The sequence below is a fragment of the Emydura macquarii genome, unplaced genomic scaffold, assembly GCF_026122565.2.
Source record: "Emydura macquarii macquarii isolate MOO-44397 ecotype Brisbane River unplaced genomic scaffold, CSIRO-AGI_Emac_v2 contig_2422, whole genome shotgun sequence".
NCBI classification, from domain to species: Eukaryota; Metazoa; Chordata; order Testudines; family Chelidae; genus Emydura; species Emydura macquarii.
The window spans coordinates 38,157,530-38,174,609 of NW_027132559.1; the positions used below are offsets into that span (position 1 = coordinate 38,157,530).

The 17,080-nt window shown below is 38.3% G+C and overlaps 1 protein-coding gene and 1 long non-coding RNA gene across 5 annotated transcripts in view; one reads left to right on the forward strand and one right to left on the reverse strand.

Moving 5' to 3' along the window:
- Positions 1–1,036: 1,036 nt before the first annotated feature.
- Positions 1,037–16,012, reverse strand: LOC137162468 (uncharacterized). 2 transcript variants are annotated; one of them, XR_010922367.1, is made up of 3 exons: positions 15,922–16,012; positions 15,022–15,091; positions 1,037–1,175 (listed from the first exon to the last, which is right to left on the reverse strand). It is a non-coding gene; the product is annotated as an uncharacterized lncRNA (long non-coding RNA). The 2 variants fall into 2 exon arrangements; XR_010922368.1 differs by lacking the exon at positions 1,037–1,175 and adding an exon at positions 12,205–12,328.
- Positions 7,471–17,080, forward strand: part of SLC39A12 (solute carrier family 39 member 12) — a 35,653-nt gene continuing 26,043 nt past the window's right edge. For all 3 annotated transcript variants that reach the window (XM_067562322.1, XM_067562323.1, XM_067562324.1), the window contains exons 1-3: positions 7,471–7,743; positions 12,188–12,469; positions 15,482–15,689. In XM_067562322.1, coding sequence (XP_067418423.1) covers positions 7,471–7,743; positions 12,188–12,469; positions 15,482–15,689 — 763 coding nt within the window. The remainder of the gene's footprint in view (positions 7,744–12,187; positions 12,470–15,481; positions 15,690–17,080) is intronic.

Here is a 17,080-nt window from a genome sequence, read left to right on the forward strand (position 1 = left end):
GTATGCACATTACTTAAGTGGATTTCCTTTCAGGTGTGAGGATGAATCATCAAAATATAGGGTTAGTCATGGATTTCTCAAATGTAAGCCAGTGGGATGTGATTTATTTTTCATTCAAAATATAACTCAAAACTCTATAATGGTATAATTTTGTATTTGGTATACTAAAACTCCCATTTTCTAGAAACGTGCCAGTAAGGCATAAATATCTTATGCTAGATAATATACTGTTAATTAAATCAAGTTACTTTGTTTGCTCATTAGAAATTAACTTGTTTGGAAACCTAAGGGAGCAGAGACTTATGGTATTTGATATTACCAATTAATCAAAGTAAGCCAAAGTAAACAAAAACAGGGAAAGCGTGTAAACTCATTTTGTACATCTATTTCACTTCAATGGCTTTGAGATAATGGAACCAGTTGACATTGTTGCCTAATGACCATAGTATAATATTTGGATCCCTTTAAAATAAGTACTAGCTGTGCCACCACAGATGAGGCAGTGAAGAACATAAGAACATAATTATCCTAAAAAATGTTGTGTGAATTGAGGAACAAAAATGAGCAGCAACATATTCATCCCCTTGCACAAATGCATGATATTGTCCCATGCTGGTATAAAAGGCTTTTCAAATAGATATTTGTATATATGGGTTTATTACAGTTATAACTAAAGTAACTGAACAGTAGTCTCCACAGACTATTGGGCCATCTTGACACTGGATTTATGCCAGTTTTCACCAACATAAACCCTGATGCAAATTCTCAACAGTGGAAAGGCCATCAGAGAGGAGATTGCAGTGGCATCAGTATGTCACAATTTAGGTAAATGTAGATAATCTCACTATCCATATAAATGTCCAGGCTCTTTATTAATTCCTCTAGGTTCTTGTTCCAATGATATCTTGTGGCAATGAGTTCCACAGGTTAATTGTACAATGTGTGTGTTTGTTTGTTTGTTTTTTTAAAAGTAAACATGCCTGCCCTTTCTGGGCATGAATCCCCCAGAGCATCAGAGGCCTTGCTTACCTTCAGAGGTATAATAAGCCTGTCTGCACCAGGTTTAGTGAATATGGTCTCTTGACTTTATTTTCAGCAGGTTTCCTCTTTGCCTTTGTTGTTTCAGAGGATATATGTGACATTTGTTCCTGTCCTCTCTTTTCCTGTTGTTCTGGCTGAGGGGAAATGTTAACATTAATTACTTTGTAGTGAAGCATGTAATAGTGGAATTTGAGAGGAAGAATGATCTTGTGATTCAATCACTCTGGAAATAAGGGTCCAGTTCCCAGCTCTGTCACAGACTTACCGTGTGACCTTGGGCAACTCATTTCTTCTCACTGTCCCTCAGTATGAACAATGGGGATAATAATACTTCCCTTATCTTCCTTGTCTAGTTAGTTTGTAAGCTGCTTGGCACAGAGACTGTTTTTTACCACCTCTATGTCCAGTTACTTAGAACAATAGGACTTTGATCTCAGTTAGGAACAACTGTAATACAAATAAATAACAACTTACCTATTGATGAAAAGAAACATCACTACAAGCGCAAAGACAGTCACCCAAAATACACTGCAGCAAACTTATTTCCTTTCAACTTCAATATAAGTGGAGTTTCACTTTACCTTCTTTGAAAATCTCATCATCTGCTGACCAGAGAGATAACTCAACAGTCCTGACTAATACAGGGTATGCTCCAGAGCCATCTAGTAATATATACCTCCTATAAAATGCATTTCAATAGTATTAATTCATTTTAACTCACTGACCAACCTTAAAATATAACTAGGCATGGAAGAATTCATTTTTTATAGCGAAATGTTGGTAAACATTGGTTTCACTTTACACACACAAACTAATGAAAAAATATTTCCATTTATAATCACCTTAATTTACAAACAAGCAAAGTAAAAAAATGCTGCTTGAGAACTTATTAGAGTTTAATTTAAGGATATTTATTTTGTGAATGTTGAGATGGGATGTTGACACTTTGTGTTTTAATGATTATAAAGCATTAAGTTTTTTGAATCTCAAGGTCTGCTGCCATTAAATAATTATTGTCTGACACGCCCCACATCCCATAATTTCTTGCAATTGTGAAAATTTAAATCAGTAAAAAACTGAAAAAAATGCTTAAACCCCATAAATTTGCGCAACTATGAAAATTTAAATAAATAAAAATCAGAAAAAATGTTTAAAATAAACATTTATATTATCTGTCGAAACTATACAAAAATAAAATTTGAATTCTGCCAAGCCTAAATACAGCATATTGGTAGAACTGACTAAACAGGACAATGGAGCTGAATATCCTGTGGTGACTTTAAAGTGCTGAAATTATTTATGGGAGCACGTCAGAATTAATTTATTGGCAAAGATGCTATTTGCATTGAAACACTACTTGTATTGTGCAGAGAATGAAATCCTTTCATATTACAATACACTCCCTGTGGATTTAATTACAGCAGACGTGCACACATCACACTGATAACATGGAGAAAATCTGTAGTTCCACAGAATTCTCTCTTCATTTGATGTAATTGCTGTGATTAGTAAAAGGGCTCAAGGCTCATTTGCTTAGTGCATCAATATACCTTATTCAGTATTTAAGGAATAAGAGTTCAATATCAATAGCAGTTTTCATCAGTAAGCTGCAAGCTACCAAGGGGTTTTTGCTAAGATGTTGCATAGATCCTCTCCCACTTTGCCATATAAATAAAATTAAGCTGTTTGCTAGGTTGGTGGCACTCACAGAAATGTTTCAGTTGTCTAAGAGCACAGTTCTATAAAGTGTTTTAATATTCAAGCATTGTGTAATCATTGATCTTTTGACAACCATTAAATTGCAGAATGCAGCTGTTCGTGGCATTTAGAAATGGCTAACCAGCTTTTGTTCTCACAACAGGTGTGTAGGTGGGAGAAGTCTTACCAGTTCAATTTGAAAAAATGAGCACAAAAATAATTCTTTAACAAAAGAGGGTAGCTGCATGAGTTTGTCATGCTCCCTGTCTGGTTCTATTACTTTTCATAGCTATCCTCTCTCACACTCACTAAAAATTGAAGTTCTGATCATCTCATAAAAACTCTGGGCCAAAAGGAGTTGCACTGGTGTGAGAGCAGAATTTAGCCCACTACTCCTGAAACTAGATCAGAATTTCAAGGAACTCTTGTTTTTTGTCACTCTTCTAGGGTCACATGTTTCAGTTTGGGAATATCTACTGGAGAAGTGAATTCCAGCTCTTTCCAAACATCTTTCCATGACACCTATCCAATACTGACTGTATTTTTCAAGGATTGAATATCTCACCTGCCTCCCTTTCAGCCCTGGTCCTTACCAGGACCTGGCTATCTAGAAAGATCTCTAGCTAAGTGTAGATAAGCGGAATCAGAATAATATTTCATTTATTCATAACTTGTCTATCATAGTTCAGACATGATGATAACATTCTTTATAAGAAGCGGCAAACACAACAATCTTTGATGCACACAGTCAACATCACATGCTATACTAGAAAGTCTTTCTGATTCAGGACATCTCAATTCTCTAACATCAAATAATTTACTACTTAAACATTGTAAATATAAAATGCTATGTACAATGGAACAGCAATATACAGATTACACAGAGGTTGGCAAGCAGAAAGGAAACCATTTAAGAAACAAAAAGAGTTTGGAAGGCTGGCAGGGTTAGCTATTAAAAAAAAAAATAAGGCAACATCCATTACAGTTCAGCCAAAACTAATTTAAGAACAACTGTGTTTAAGTAAAATCAATTAGGCATCGAATTTCCTTTTCTAAAGTAAATTGTGAAAGTGACCTGAAGGCTCTCTGCCACCCATCATGCTATCCTACAGTAGCTACAGCTTCACTAATTTATATGTATTGCCCTAATGCCCAGAGTCCCTATCAGGACTGGGTTTCCACTTGCTAAGGGCTGTTAACAAAAATCGAAAGAGGTGGTTCCTCCCCATTGTTATCAGTTGGCACTTTCCAGTAGGTGCTAGGATGGTAGTGGGCCTTGATGAGGGATTTGAAGGAAGAGATGATAGTGTTTTACAGTCTAGTTCACAGAGGGCATTATATGTGCACAGGGTGGGATGGAAGAAGGCCCAAAAACAGTGAGGGCAGAAATGAATGATTGGGTGGCAGAGACTGGCATCAACGTGGAGAGGGAAGCTCAATACAATATTAATTTGATCCACAAGTGACATTGCCACAACACTAGCGTGAAATTCATTTAATAAGCAGTATGACTTGCAATGGGAGTTGACTTCTCAGTCTCCATTGCCTATACCATTTATTATCCATTGCTCTTTACCATACTGTAAATTTACTTTTAGTAGTCTAATTCCGCAATGCAAATGTTAATATAATGTATTACCAAATCTCCTTTCAACTCCTCTCTGCTGGCATAGTTTATCAGGTCTATACCTCTAAAAATACTGGCTTCTCTGAAAGAGTTAAAAAAAAGTCACCCTATGCTTGTATACTCTTATCTGGATAAAACCCAATCTCTATTTCAGTTTTTTAAATATGTTCAGAACATCTGAGAGCTCTGAGATTTATATGGACAAATTGATACCTTTTCCATGCTTACTCTCCCTGTGAGATATTCCCAGTATTAAATTATGCAAGCTATTTACTTGATATCTGAATAATTATTTTCTGTTAGTGAAACAAATGTGGATATGTTTGTCATAACATCATAGTGATGATGATATAGGAAAGCACTGAAGGCTGAAGAAGCACTTACAATTGTGAGTCCCTGTTTTCAGTGATTTATAAATTTATGAAAATAATCCCTTTGAATTGAAATTTCTCATGCTTGTTCTCAGCACACGAATGTCTGTGGCTGTTTGGTAGAAATCTGTTCACTCATTTGTGATTTATTAAGCTTAAAATAAAATGTACTTTAATACATGTCAGATGTTTTCTTTGCATTTGACTAACTAAAAATTAGGTCTGTTTTTAAAACTTTCAACTGTTTAGTGAGCACACAAAAATTTGCGCATGCTCTTGTTTGCCATTACTTTACCTTATTGAAGCTGTTTGTTTATGTCTTGCTTTTCACTCAGATTCGACTGGCCAGTTTCACTTTTGTTTATACTGTAGTTGCTTGCACTTCTCAGGCACTATCATAGTGCTCTTAGCTGCTCAGATACTACAGTGATGATGAGCACAATATAAGAACCATTATAGAATAGAATAGAATTGTCTTTGTGTTCCCAGCCCTGTAGGAGAGGAGACACATGCTTGTCTTTATTTGTTTTTAAAGACCATGGTAACATTTCTGTTCATATTAAGTTAAATCCTGCCTTCTTCTCCACAGGTTTTGGAGACCCTACTCAGGCAATATGGCTCCCTGTGCACCACTGCACAGCATGTTTGGGAGATAGGACAAAGATGAGCTTGGTGGCTCTGTCTCTATGCAAATCCATTAGTCATTGACTTCTCTCACCCCTTTCTAGTGCAGGGACACAGGAATGGCTTGGACTACTGAAACTTGAAGATTGCAGTTTCCACAACAAAGCAGTAAGCGGGCAGGGAGGGTTTCTTTGTCCTTTATTCCACTTCACCATTTGCATCAAGCCCAGTTGTTCAAGCCTAGTGCAGGTGGGAATTTTAATACTCTCTGATTTTGTTTGTTTATTTTAACAGACTGTGTTGGGGCCCATTCTTCATTGAGAGTGTACCTTTAAGAAAAAATATGAGTTTCTCTACAGAGGTGCCAGAAAATATTTCTACTCTGATTTCACATTTGCAATCAGAACAAAGATGTCAGTTAAAACAGAAATTCAGATTTTCTTCAGATGTGTTATAAAACTGCTTACATATTGTAATAACGTAGAGAAACGGGTGTTCTCATGTGTATTATCTACCATAAAGTATATTGTTTAGCAGATACCATATATCCTGCCATCTGCTGATATTAATTAGGGAATGTTTACATAAAATGATAACTACTAAAATAATTAGCTAAACACACTCAATATGATGCCTAAAACCGGCCAAGAAGAACATGTACTAATTCCCATCCACCTCCATTGTTACCTTAAGAACAGCTCTCTCCATAGCAACTGAAAACTTTTCAAGGCAGCAATAAACTAATCCTCTCCAGCTTCCAGAGCACCATCAAGGAATTTTAAAAACATCAGACTTTCCAGCAGCTAAATACTTTTGGGGATTCAAAAGGCCACAAAGCTAGAGATACACAATCATTCTTTTTTTTTTCTACCGAAGGTAAGAACACGGTGTTATAAATGGTTGTGTCCCCATAACTGTGAGGCTTTTAAATGCTAACCTATTTCTAAATGCTAACTTAAAGCTAAAATTATTGTTGTTGAAACATCAAAACCTTTCACAGTGTGCTATACCACACTAACTTTTATCTGAATGCATGCCAAGTTATAATCCAGCAAAAATTATTAGTTTACTCTACTTTAGCAATCTGTTAGCACAGCATTTTAAAAAAGGAAATCAAACCTAGATTGTTTTACAGTGAAAAGAAGCAGATGTGCATGTAGCTATTTAACATATGTATGTATATTTCCAAAGGTCTGCTTCTCAGTAAAGGGAAAACTCTTCAGTGGAAAACAAAAGTTAAACTCTTTTACAACTGCCATGCTCCTATATCAGGATGGATTACAGTTAGGACAGACCCTAAAATATGGCTAGGATAGTTTGCTCTTACTGTTTGGAATGCTGTCTTTGCATCTAGGATTATTAAAAGTGAGATGTAATTGCTTTTGGGACATTTCTATATTTTTCAAGTTGTATTAATGACATAATGACGTCAACTTAGCAACTCTTTCCTCAGACCATAAAACATCATTAATTTCCTGTTAAAATGTTTTGGGTTCTTTATGGGGGATTTGTTTCCTGCTCTACAGCTAATGTTATTTAATGTTTATAAAGTGCTTTGAAGATGAAAACCACTATAAGTCATTGGTAGGCATCAGTACTAAAGAACATTCCTATCAGAATTCCTACACTGTGCTTTATTTGCACCTCATGGACAAGTACGTCTACCAGCTCTTGGCAACCTGTTTCATAATTGAGTAAAAGAGAAAGCAATTATATTTTCCTGTACTCACTAAAGGAGATTATTATCAAATATAGTAACATAACAGGGAAATGAAAAATATGTATTATTTTAATCTGGAGGAAGGGCAGTCTGATTTAACCACTTACCAGTAATTCTACAGAATTTTTAAGGCCACTGTCATCTTAGTTTCCTGCTGTTTCAGGCTGAAAAGTCCCTACAAACCTCCTGTTGTTCAGAAACAGCTTGTCACTGCAAATCAGCTTAGCCAACCAATTAATAAATCCTTTCAAACATATTGCAGTCACTCTAATTAAATGTTTTTTGTTTTTCTTTACCATACAAATTCCTCAGGGTTCAACTTTAAGCTGTGAACTACGCACCACGATTCAACCCTCAGCACGGACACGCACTTACAGAAAGAAGCGAAAATGTGTTTTCTGAGCAAGCATCCAGCTTTTTGGATGGCATGTTCAGCTTTCATATTCAGTGCGGTCGCTGCAGAAGCACAGCCTGGGAAAGAGAACAAGCAGGAAAGCAGCTACGCTCCCAAGCAGAGCTATCTGATGGAAGTTTTACGCATTCTTTCAGCTGACAACTACACTGAGCTCCACAAGAATCACACAAGGAAATTGATCAAAATATTACTGGAGAGAGCTGAATGCCCACAATGGATTTATGGGATGCAGGAGGATTGTAATCTGGTTAGTGTATCAATTAATGAAGGGTATATTTAAAAGATGGTTTAGGTGGTTCTGAAATCATTCATTTGGGTGAAGCCATCCTAATGCATATCATTGGCACACACAACATTCATTCTTCCAAAAAAATGAACTGCTACAATTGTTGAATTGCTAATGATTTATAATGCTTATTTATTCGTGTAAAGAAGGCCTCCAAGTACTTCAAGTATACCTTAGAAACTTAGATCCATTTACCTTTCACTTATTACTAATAGTATGCACTGGTAGATAAAGGTTTTCCTCTCTTAACTTCATCCTACAGTTATAGCATTAGCTTGAATTTGAAACACCAAAAGAAATTTCCATTGTAGTTAGAGATGGATGGGGAGAAATAGGAATGGTTTTGTGAACCATAGTCATTCTGATTATTTTGCAAAACTAAAACCCAACCCATGGTTTGCTGAGATCCATATGTCATTTCCCCCAAGCCTCCAAGATTTAGGGGTGGTTTTGCATAAATAGTTCCGGTCAAGGTGGGTCAAGAGCAGATCAATGACTCTGCAAATCCAGACTCTGGGTATTCAAAAGTTTGGAATCACAGCTGCATGAGGGGCTCAATCATTTAGTAAATTCAGACTACTGCCTGAGCTGTTTCTTCCCACTGGTTTGACCATGGAAGGAACAGGGGAATAGGATGCCAGATTCAGCTAGGAGAGAGACTATGTCCAGGTGGGAGGAAATGTAGATTTGGAAGATGTTCCAAGTTTGGATGCGGGCCCCCGACAAACTGATGGATTTTCCTTCCAATTAAGATTAATTCAGCTGGTTCTAGGTCTGGCTCATATCTAACAGCAGTGAATTATACAGAGAGGATTGTGGCTTCATGTCAGAATGTGGTGAAGGTGAATAATTGGGAAAGCCAACGTTTACTGTGAAAGTCTTATGTTCCCTGTACTCAACCAGGCCAATGGGTTAGAGAGGAGATTTCGGTCCTCCACCATAGAGTACCTACTCATTTAAATAGCCATAGTAGCAAATGCTGACATTTTTCATAACTGCCCCAGTGTGAAAGATCATTGGTGAATAATGTAGGGCTCCATTCTCTCCTACGGGGTTATTCCTGCATAGGAGAGTGGAAACTTCCTTGGAATTCTTCTATCATGGGCCAAGGTTTTCCTTGTGTTTATGATCTATGTATAAAAAGCACAGGGTCTGCTGGCAGGTAGCAAAGGAGAAACTCTCTGAACCCTTCTCAAAGTTTCTGCTGGGCTGGGCTGGCCTGGACAAATAGAACAGTCCATGCAGTACAGAGGGTTTTTATAAATTTGAAATCCTGCAAGATGAACGAAGAAGGGGCCAAAATGGAGGAAAATTCTTGACAGCAATTGTTCTTGAAACATCTGCAGTGTTCAGAACCAGAAATTTTCCCTCTTCCTTGGCACTGGAGCTAACTTCCCAAACTACGCAGGGCACAGCCCCAGATCTCCCCTCCCTCAGCAAAACCAAAATTTAATGCATCAGTCAGACTCACATTTCCCTTCTGAATCTGAGACCCCAGTAAGGACAACCCATTGCATTTTCAGATTATTTTAATTTGCAAACAAGATGCCATCCTGCATTTAAATCATTGCCCTGAAGTTCTATAACTTTATTAGACTTTTTCTTTTTTCTTTAGTAATTGAGCCTCAGAATCCATGGCCATGTGCTTGATGCTCCTTAAACAGCATCTGTCATTACTCTATCTCCCAAGTGCTCCAAAAAAGGCATACATTCTTCTGTATTGATGGAATTCTTACTAATATTCATTTTTTAAAAACGGGGACATCAGCAAAAACATTCTGCACCCACATTCAGAAAGGAACTGGTTTATTTTAGAAAATAAGGATTTTGAAAGTCAGGTCATGCAGGTGTTTGTGCCTCTAAAATGTCGATAACAGCAAAATAACCAGTGATGAATCAATCTATATCCCCCTGACACCTTCTTTAAAGAACTCCCAGAGGAGGATCCCACATATTCTCCAATAACAGCAACTGTTTCAATGCACCTGCTGCCCTCTGATTAGCAATTTCCTTTTCAATCATTTTGCTTGCCAGTGCCAAAAACCTTAATGACTTCAAGTTATTTTTACTAGACCTTGAGGTGTAATTATAGAAATCTCTGGAAAGCCTCCATCCCAGACCTTGTTTACCTTATTCCCCACTGGGTAAATTTGAAAGGATAGGTTGGCTTAACGTGAGGCCTTTAGGGAAATGATCTAAAGAATTAAATGTATTCCTCCTAGCCCAAAACAATAATATACAAAGACAGTCATGTTAGAAAAGGCTAGTATTGTAGATGCTGTTAGCCATGTTACACAGAACACAGGGGACCAGATCCTAATCTAATTTACACACCAGTGTGAATGTTTAATTTGGCTATTGGCGCCCACGGTACATCTCCTTTTATAACATTACTTGTTGTGTGGATTTAGGTTGGGAACATGTCTATTAAAACGTATCAGCTCACTTCCTTGTTTATACTTGAGAGAGCATATTACACCTGAGCTCCATAATCTGCATTTGATTGAAGTTTGTTTGTGGGTAAACATTCAAGGAATGGGTTTTGATATATACAGTGTACAGAGACACCAGCACACACTGGCTGTAGCCATAAACATAGTTTTACCCAGCAAACTAGGCTTCTGGCTGCATTGAATCATCGGAGTGAGGCAAAGTACCTGAAGTCTATTGGTGAATCTTTGTATGGTTCAGGTGCTTCTGTCTAGTGGATAGTGGAGATCAACTGATGTGCTCAAGCAATACTTGGATTTAAACAGGAGAGAGCAACTAGCATTCTTCCAATGGGACCAACTGATATGTCCTATAAATCACAATAGTGGCAGGATATTTCCAGGAAGGGGCTCTCTGTTCTGGAACTCGCTCACCCACTTACCCCTGGTCTGAGAGGATTTGCTGGTTTTCTAGGCACACTGTAAGGCTTATCTGTTCACAAAGCTTTTTGCCTGAGGTGACATTGGAAGGGGTCTGAGTGTAGGGAGAGATAGTGCCTTATTGATACTGAGCAATTTTGTTTTTAAAATATTATACCTACCCTTAGGGTGGAATTCACCTCTTTGTAGGGAGCAGCACAAACCTATGCATGACTTCTGTCTCTCTTGAGCCCTGTTCTGAGGGCTTTGTGCTGACCAAATATTCCGATAGCACAATTAATAAGTCTAAATATATACAGCTCTAAAGATACAGAGCCCAATTCTGTTCTGTTTACCTGGTGTAAATTTAGAGGGGATGGACTAGATGACCTCTCAAGGTTCCTTCCAGCCCAACATTTCTATGCTTTCTATGATTCTATCACTTCCACTAGGATTTTTTTCAGCCTGTGGGTCATGATCCAAAATTGGGTCACCAGACTGTTTCAAAGGGTCACATGGCAGTGCCTGTGGCTCTTGTCTCACGGGCTAGTAGGGCTCGGCTCCCAGCTCTGGGCATTGTGACCTCTGGGGTTTCAGTGCTGCTAAGGCTTGTCCCAACTGTCCCTCCATCATGATGACGGGGCGGTGGGAGAGGAGGGGGGGTTGGCCAGGTCAAATTTGAGTGATAGAACCAGGTTGTAATATCACTTACACAAATTTGCCCAGCAAACTCGTTAGGGGCTGCAGTATCACAAGATGCAATGGTAGGAGTGGAGAGCCAAGCTGAGCCCAACCAGCCCCACAAGAGCCGACCTTTCCCAGCACCACACCACACACCCCGGGGCCAGGACCCCATTCCCTCCACCCTAATTTACTAGGTCGCAACAGTCCATTACCACCCTCTCCACAATCCTCCAGAGCGGGACCCAACCTCCACCCGGACCCCTGGCCTATTTACTGGGTCGTGACAGGCCATCAATGTTTACAAATGGGTCCTGACCCCAAAAAGGTTGAGAACCACTGTCTCACACAAACGCAGGCCAAATTTGGCTTTTTCTGGCCTTGATTCGGCAAACTCACAGAAGTTCAGGTGGAGGCTATGCAGGAGTTAAAGTAAGGTTAAGCACTAGCGGATAGTCTTCTGCATTGAGGGCCAGAATTAATGCTTATTGATGTCAATGGGAGCCTTTAAACTGACTACAACAGTCTTTGGATCAGGCTCTGAGTGGGAGAAAGTCTCAAATCCTTTGGGCATCTGCCCCCTTGCTTGCGAGCAGGCATAGTTATGAAAGAATGCACGGACAGTGCTTTGGCACCCATGCAGCATCCCTCGTTATTGCAAGATTGGATTTCCGTGTGCTTTCCCTGCTGTCCCTATTGCTCATCACATTTTACCTCATGCTTACACACACCCCACTCTGCATCTGTGCAACCTCAAAACCAGTCCCTTAGACATAAAGTTGAATTCTTCTACTCTATTCTCTAATCCTGTTTTCAGTAGATTAATAATGACATGTTATTTGAAGCTAATTTCCATTTGTTTTAATTATTCACAGTGCCTGGAACCAGATGCCTTGTTATTAATAGCTGGTGGAGATTCTGAAGACCATCTCAGTGAAGAAGTATTCCAGAGAATTTCCCTCATTCTTCTCTACTATATTATTCATCAAAGAGACATCTGTTCTTCAGAGCTCAGTCTAAGTAACAGGGATTATAAATTTTATCTACACAGCATGCTCAGTTTAAGGCATGATGAAAACTGCTATTATTTCTCACGGAATGAAACTGAAGACATTTTGGCTGCAATAAGACAACATTTTAAAACTCCTGAAAGCCAGGTAAACCCCCCGAATACTTGAAATCAACTAAATACTTAAAAAAGATCTAAAGGCTATTACTTAGCTCTGCCATCAAATGTCAGCCACTTGGGATAAATTAGAGCAGCCCTTGGGACTGGGAATGGAGAAAAAAAATCAGGTTTCTGTAACCAGTTTCCTGCTGGTCCCTCACTGTGCTACATCCATCAGATACTAGATGTAGCAGGAAATCTGTCCAAAGATGTGATTGTTTCTTTGATATGGCTGATACATCTGAAGCTAATATACCTGCCATAGTTAGTTCTTCCAGTGGAAAGAGTCATCCAGAGAAGAGTAAACTTATGTTAGAAAGGACAAATAATGTATTCATTATATTTAACTGTAAACATCCTTTTAAAATCAGGAGATACATGGCAGGTATCACTCACCTAGTATTCATTGCTTTTTATGTTACTGCCTAGGGGCCAGTCAAGAATGGGGCCCCTTTGTTCCAGGTGCTGTACAAACAGATAATAATATACAAACCCTGCCCCAAAGAGTTTACAATCTAAATAATCTATTTTCCGTATAATTTACAGTAATCAAAAACTGACCAGATTTTCGAAGTTAGAGTGTTATATATATATATATATATATATATATATATATATATATATATACAGTAGAACCTCAAAGTTACAAACACCTCGGGAACAGAGGTTGTTCATAACTCTGAAATGTTTGTAACTCTGAACAAAACGTTATAGTTGTTTTTTCCAAAGTTCACTACTAAACATTGACTTAATACAGTTTGGAAACTTTACTATGTAGAAGAAAAATGCTGCTTTTAGCCATCTTAATTTAAATGAAACAAACACAGAAAGATTCCTTACCTTGTCAAATCTTTTTTTTAAACTTCCCCTTTTTTTTAGTAGTTTACATTTAACACAGCACTGTACTGAATTTGCTGCTGCTTCTTCTTTTTTTTTTTTTGGTCTCTGCTGTTGCCTGACTGCATACTTCTAGTTCCAAATGAGGTGGACGGCTGATGCGTCAGTTTGTAACTCTGATGTTCATAACTCTGAGGTTCTACTGTATAATAAATAATATATATTTATATATATATTGACCTATTGTGAAAAGTTTATCAACCCTTTGGATACTATGCAACTCTGTCTTGGTCTGAAGCTGACTCTGCGATTCATCTTCTCTCTTCCATCTCACTGCTCTTTAATTTACAACATATAGTGGTAGCAGCAATCTAGGCAAATGGAAGAGTGTTAGAAGCCACTAGCTATGCAGCTTAAAGCAGAAGGCCTGCAATTCCTCTTTCTCTCTGTGTGCTTTGTGTACTCATTTGCCATCATAAATTATTCATTGACTAGTACAGTTGGTTCTAAGTCTCGGTGAAAGTGCTGATTTCCAGGAACTCACAGTATCTCGGCCGCTGTAAAGAGGCATCAGGGAGGTATTTGGCATGTCAGCAGGCTATACAGTGCTTTGCAGAGTGGTCTGTTTGTTTAGGTTGTCAGTGCACTCAATATGTCTGTTTAGTATCTGTAATTCCATAGTTCACAGAGATGAGAGTAGGGAGACTCTTTGTGAAAGGTAGTGAAAACATTACAGCATATCTAATGCTTTGAATCACAACACCTGTGGTTAGGGAAAAGGGTGGGTGATCCAGGGGGAGAAGAAAACCATTTTGGTCAGTTTTTGCATGTTATGGTTGTATAAAAATTGTTTCCTTCTCACCGTAGCAGCTAATATATTAAATTTGGTGGGAAAGAAAAATCTTCAGCTTGTATGGAAATATATTGGCAGTGAATTTGACATTAAGAATACTTACTTTTCTCAATGGTGCATAGAGGGGTCCTGGTCCAAGATTAGGGCTATGATAATACAACAACTAATTAATAATAATAATTAACAAGCAAGCCACTAGGCAAGGCAGGGTCACATTTGTATGTGTCTATTGCTGCTGTCTGTGTAAAACGGAATAGTGAAGTTTTGAGGCTGCAGCACATTTAAGGCACAATGAAAATCTGGCCCTAAATGTCTCTCATCGCAGCTGGAGATGGAGTCCTCAGATTCATGCATAAAAATGTTCACACATTTTCATAACTACATTTGTGCACACCTTTGCTGCAATGACACATGCAATTACTGGGATATTTTGATAGCTAAGTGCACTTTACTCCTGCAGCTGTGATAATTGCATGTGCAGCTGAACTAAATGCACATGCAGATATAGGCACACAGGTGGGCATCCACTCATTGGAAATCAATTGATTTGAATTTATCTCATAAATTTCCTTCTTCTTTGCATTACAAGAACTTAGAGGCCCCAGATCAAGATCGGGGCCTTACTGTGTAAGACACTCTACCAATGTACTGTAAGAAAAAAAGCCCCGAAGAAGCTAAAGTGTAACTAGATAAGAGAGACAAAATGTAGGAGGAAAGTGAATGTTATCACCCCTGTTTTACAAATCAGGAACTGAAACACAATTAAAGAAATTGCCCAAGGCTACACCTGGAATCTGTGACAGAGCTGGGAATTAAATCTAGATCTGCAGGGCTGCAGTCCAGTGCCTTACCCACAACATCCACTCCTCTTCTTCTCTCACTTTTTGGGATTGCACTGGCCACATGCTAAGCAGCAAAAATCTTGAAGAAAAAAATTAAGCAGAAATGGCATGAAAATAACAGTAAATAAAAATAACTTGAAGTAGCTAATTGAATGTGTTGTTTTTAACTGCTGCCTCAAGTTCCTTTCCCTCTTTCTCAAACTGGCTTCCTCCCCAACACATGACTGAAACTAATCTCCTGTTGGTCTTTAGCCACTCCTTGTAGCATAATCTCAGGTCCTATATTCTATTCTCATCCTCCTTGAGTTCTCTTCTGCTTTTCATGCTGTTGATTATACTTTCTGTCCTAACAACTTATCCACCCTGGGCTTCTGCAATACTGTCTTCTCTTACTTCTTTTCCTGCTTGTCTGTTGATTTACACTAATGTGACCAACAACGTCTTAACTAAATTTTTATTCTGTTTTCAGTGTGTTGATGTAAGCGTTCTGGAGAAAGAAGCTGACATACTGAACAGTGATGGTGCTGATGAAAATACACTTCCTCGCCTGGCTGCTACAATCATTACTTTGGCTCTTCAAGGAGTCTGCCTTGGGAAAGCAAGTTTACCCTCCCCAGAATTCTTTATAAAATATATTTTCAGTTCTCTAAATGGCACTAATGAACTCCAAGTAACAGGTAGGGCTGTGTATTTCAGGTTTGCCTTTTGTATCAGTACATTTTAGGCACTTCTTAAATCAGGGTTTGAATCCCCATTTCATCTTGTATTTGAAAAGTAGAATTTTTCTAAATGTAAGAAGACTGGGAGACAAGCTCCTTCTTTATTTTGAAAATCCTTTTAGGCCCTATAAAATAAATAATAATAATAATCATATATAAGGCGACCTCAATTTGCTTAGGACAGCCTTACCTGAAGATTGTACCAGTCAGATGTAGGTTGGGGCACAGAGGGCTTCTTAGGGCAGATGGAGTTTGTCCACCCTGTCTTGACTGGATGTGTCTGATCCTTACCCATAGCTCCTTTATGTATTATTTTTCCCTCCCCACTTTCTGATGTCACCAGCCTCCAGTGAGATTGGAACATATAAAGTCCATTTATTATAGAAATTCCACTTCAGTTCTAATAGATCTTTTGTCAGATTCAACTAAACGTAACACCAGATTAGTAGGCTCAGGATTTTTTTAACTGGGCTTAAATGAAGGAATCTAAACAAATACCCTGGTTTTCAACAGTGTTGAGCAGCCAACATCATCAATTATCTTCACTGGGGAGCTGCAGGATGCTCAGCACCTTTGACAAACAAGACATTTATTTAAGAGCCTAATAGGGTTTATGAGCTTAATTGTAAACACCTACTTTTCCTTGTTTGCAGTTCATTGATTAATGATAGCCCTTTACAAGGATCTCAAAGTGCATGAAAACATTAATCTGTGTGATGCACCAGTGAGCTAAATAAGTATTAATACCCCTTGATGTGTATATTGAGTCACAGAGTGGCCAAGTGATCCAGCTACGGTAACACAACAAACAAGCTACGTGCAGAAAAGAACTCAAGCATCTTGACTCCCAGTCCTGCTCTCTAATTCATAGACCGCACTCACTTCGATTAACCCTGGTTCTGTAACAAGCCCTTCCCCTAAAAAATATCAGTGTAGAACTCATAAAATAATTGATTCATGACAAGGAACATAGCCAGTTAGAATGCAGCGAAGCACTGTGCTATGTAAGTAGCTATCAAGAGTGAAATCCAAACCCCACTAAAGTCAATGGCAAAACTCCTGTTGACTTCAATGGAGTCCAAATTTCACTCACAGAATCCAGAGGATATTTTTAACCAGACTGAAACAGTGCCAGCATATTTTAAACCTGAACTCATTAGCATTGCTCCTTTAAATGTATTTACATTTCAAATACAAACTGGAAAAAGGGGCTAGAATTTGCAGGGCTAGAATATAGGGGAAAATTAAATTAGAGCTGATTACAATTACCACTTTTAGAAAGACGCTTTAGGTGACTTCAGAAATATTTTTGCTCAAAAAAAGAAAGTAAACAGACATCTTTGCACACG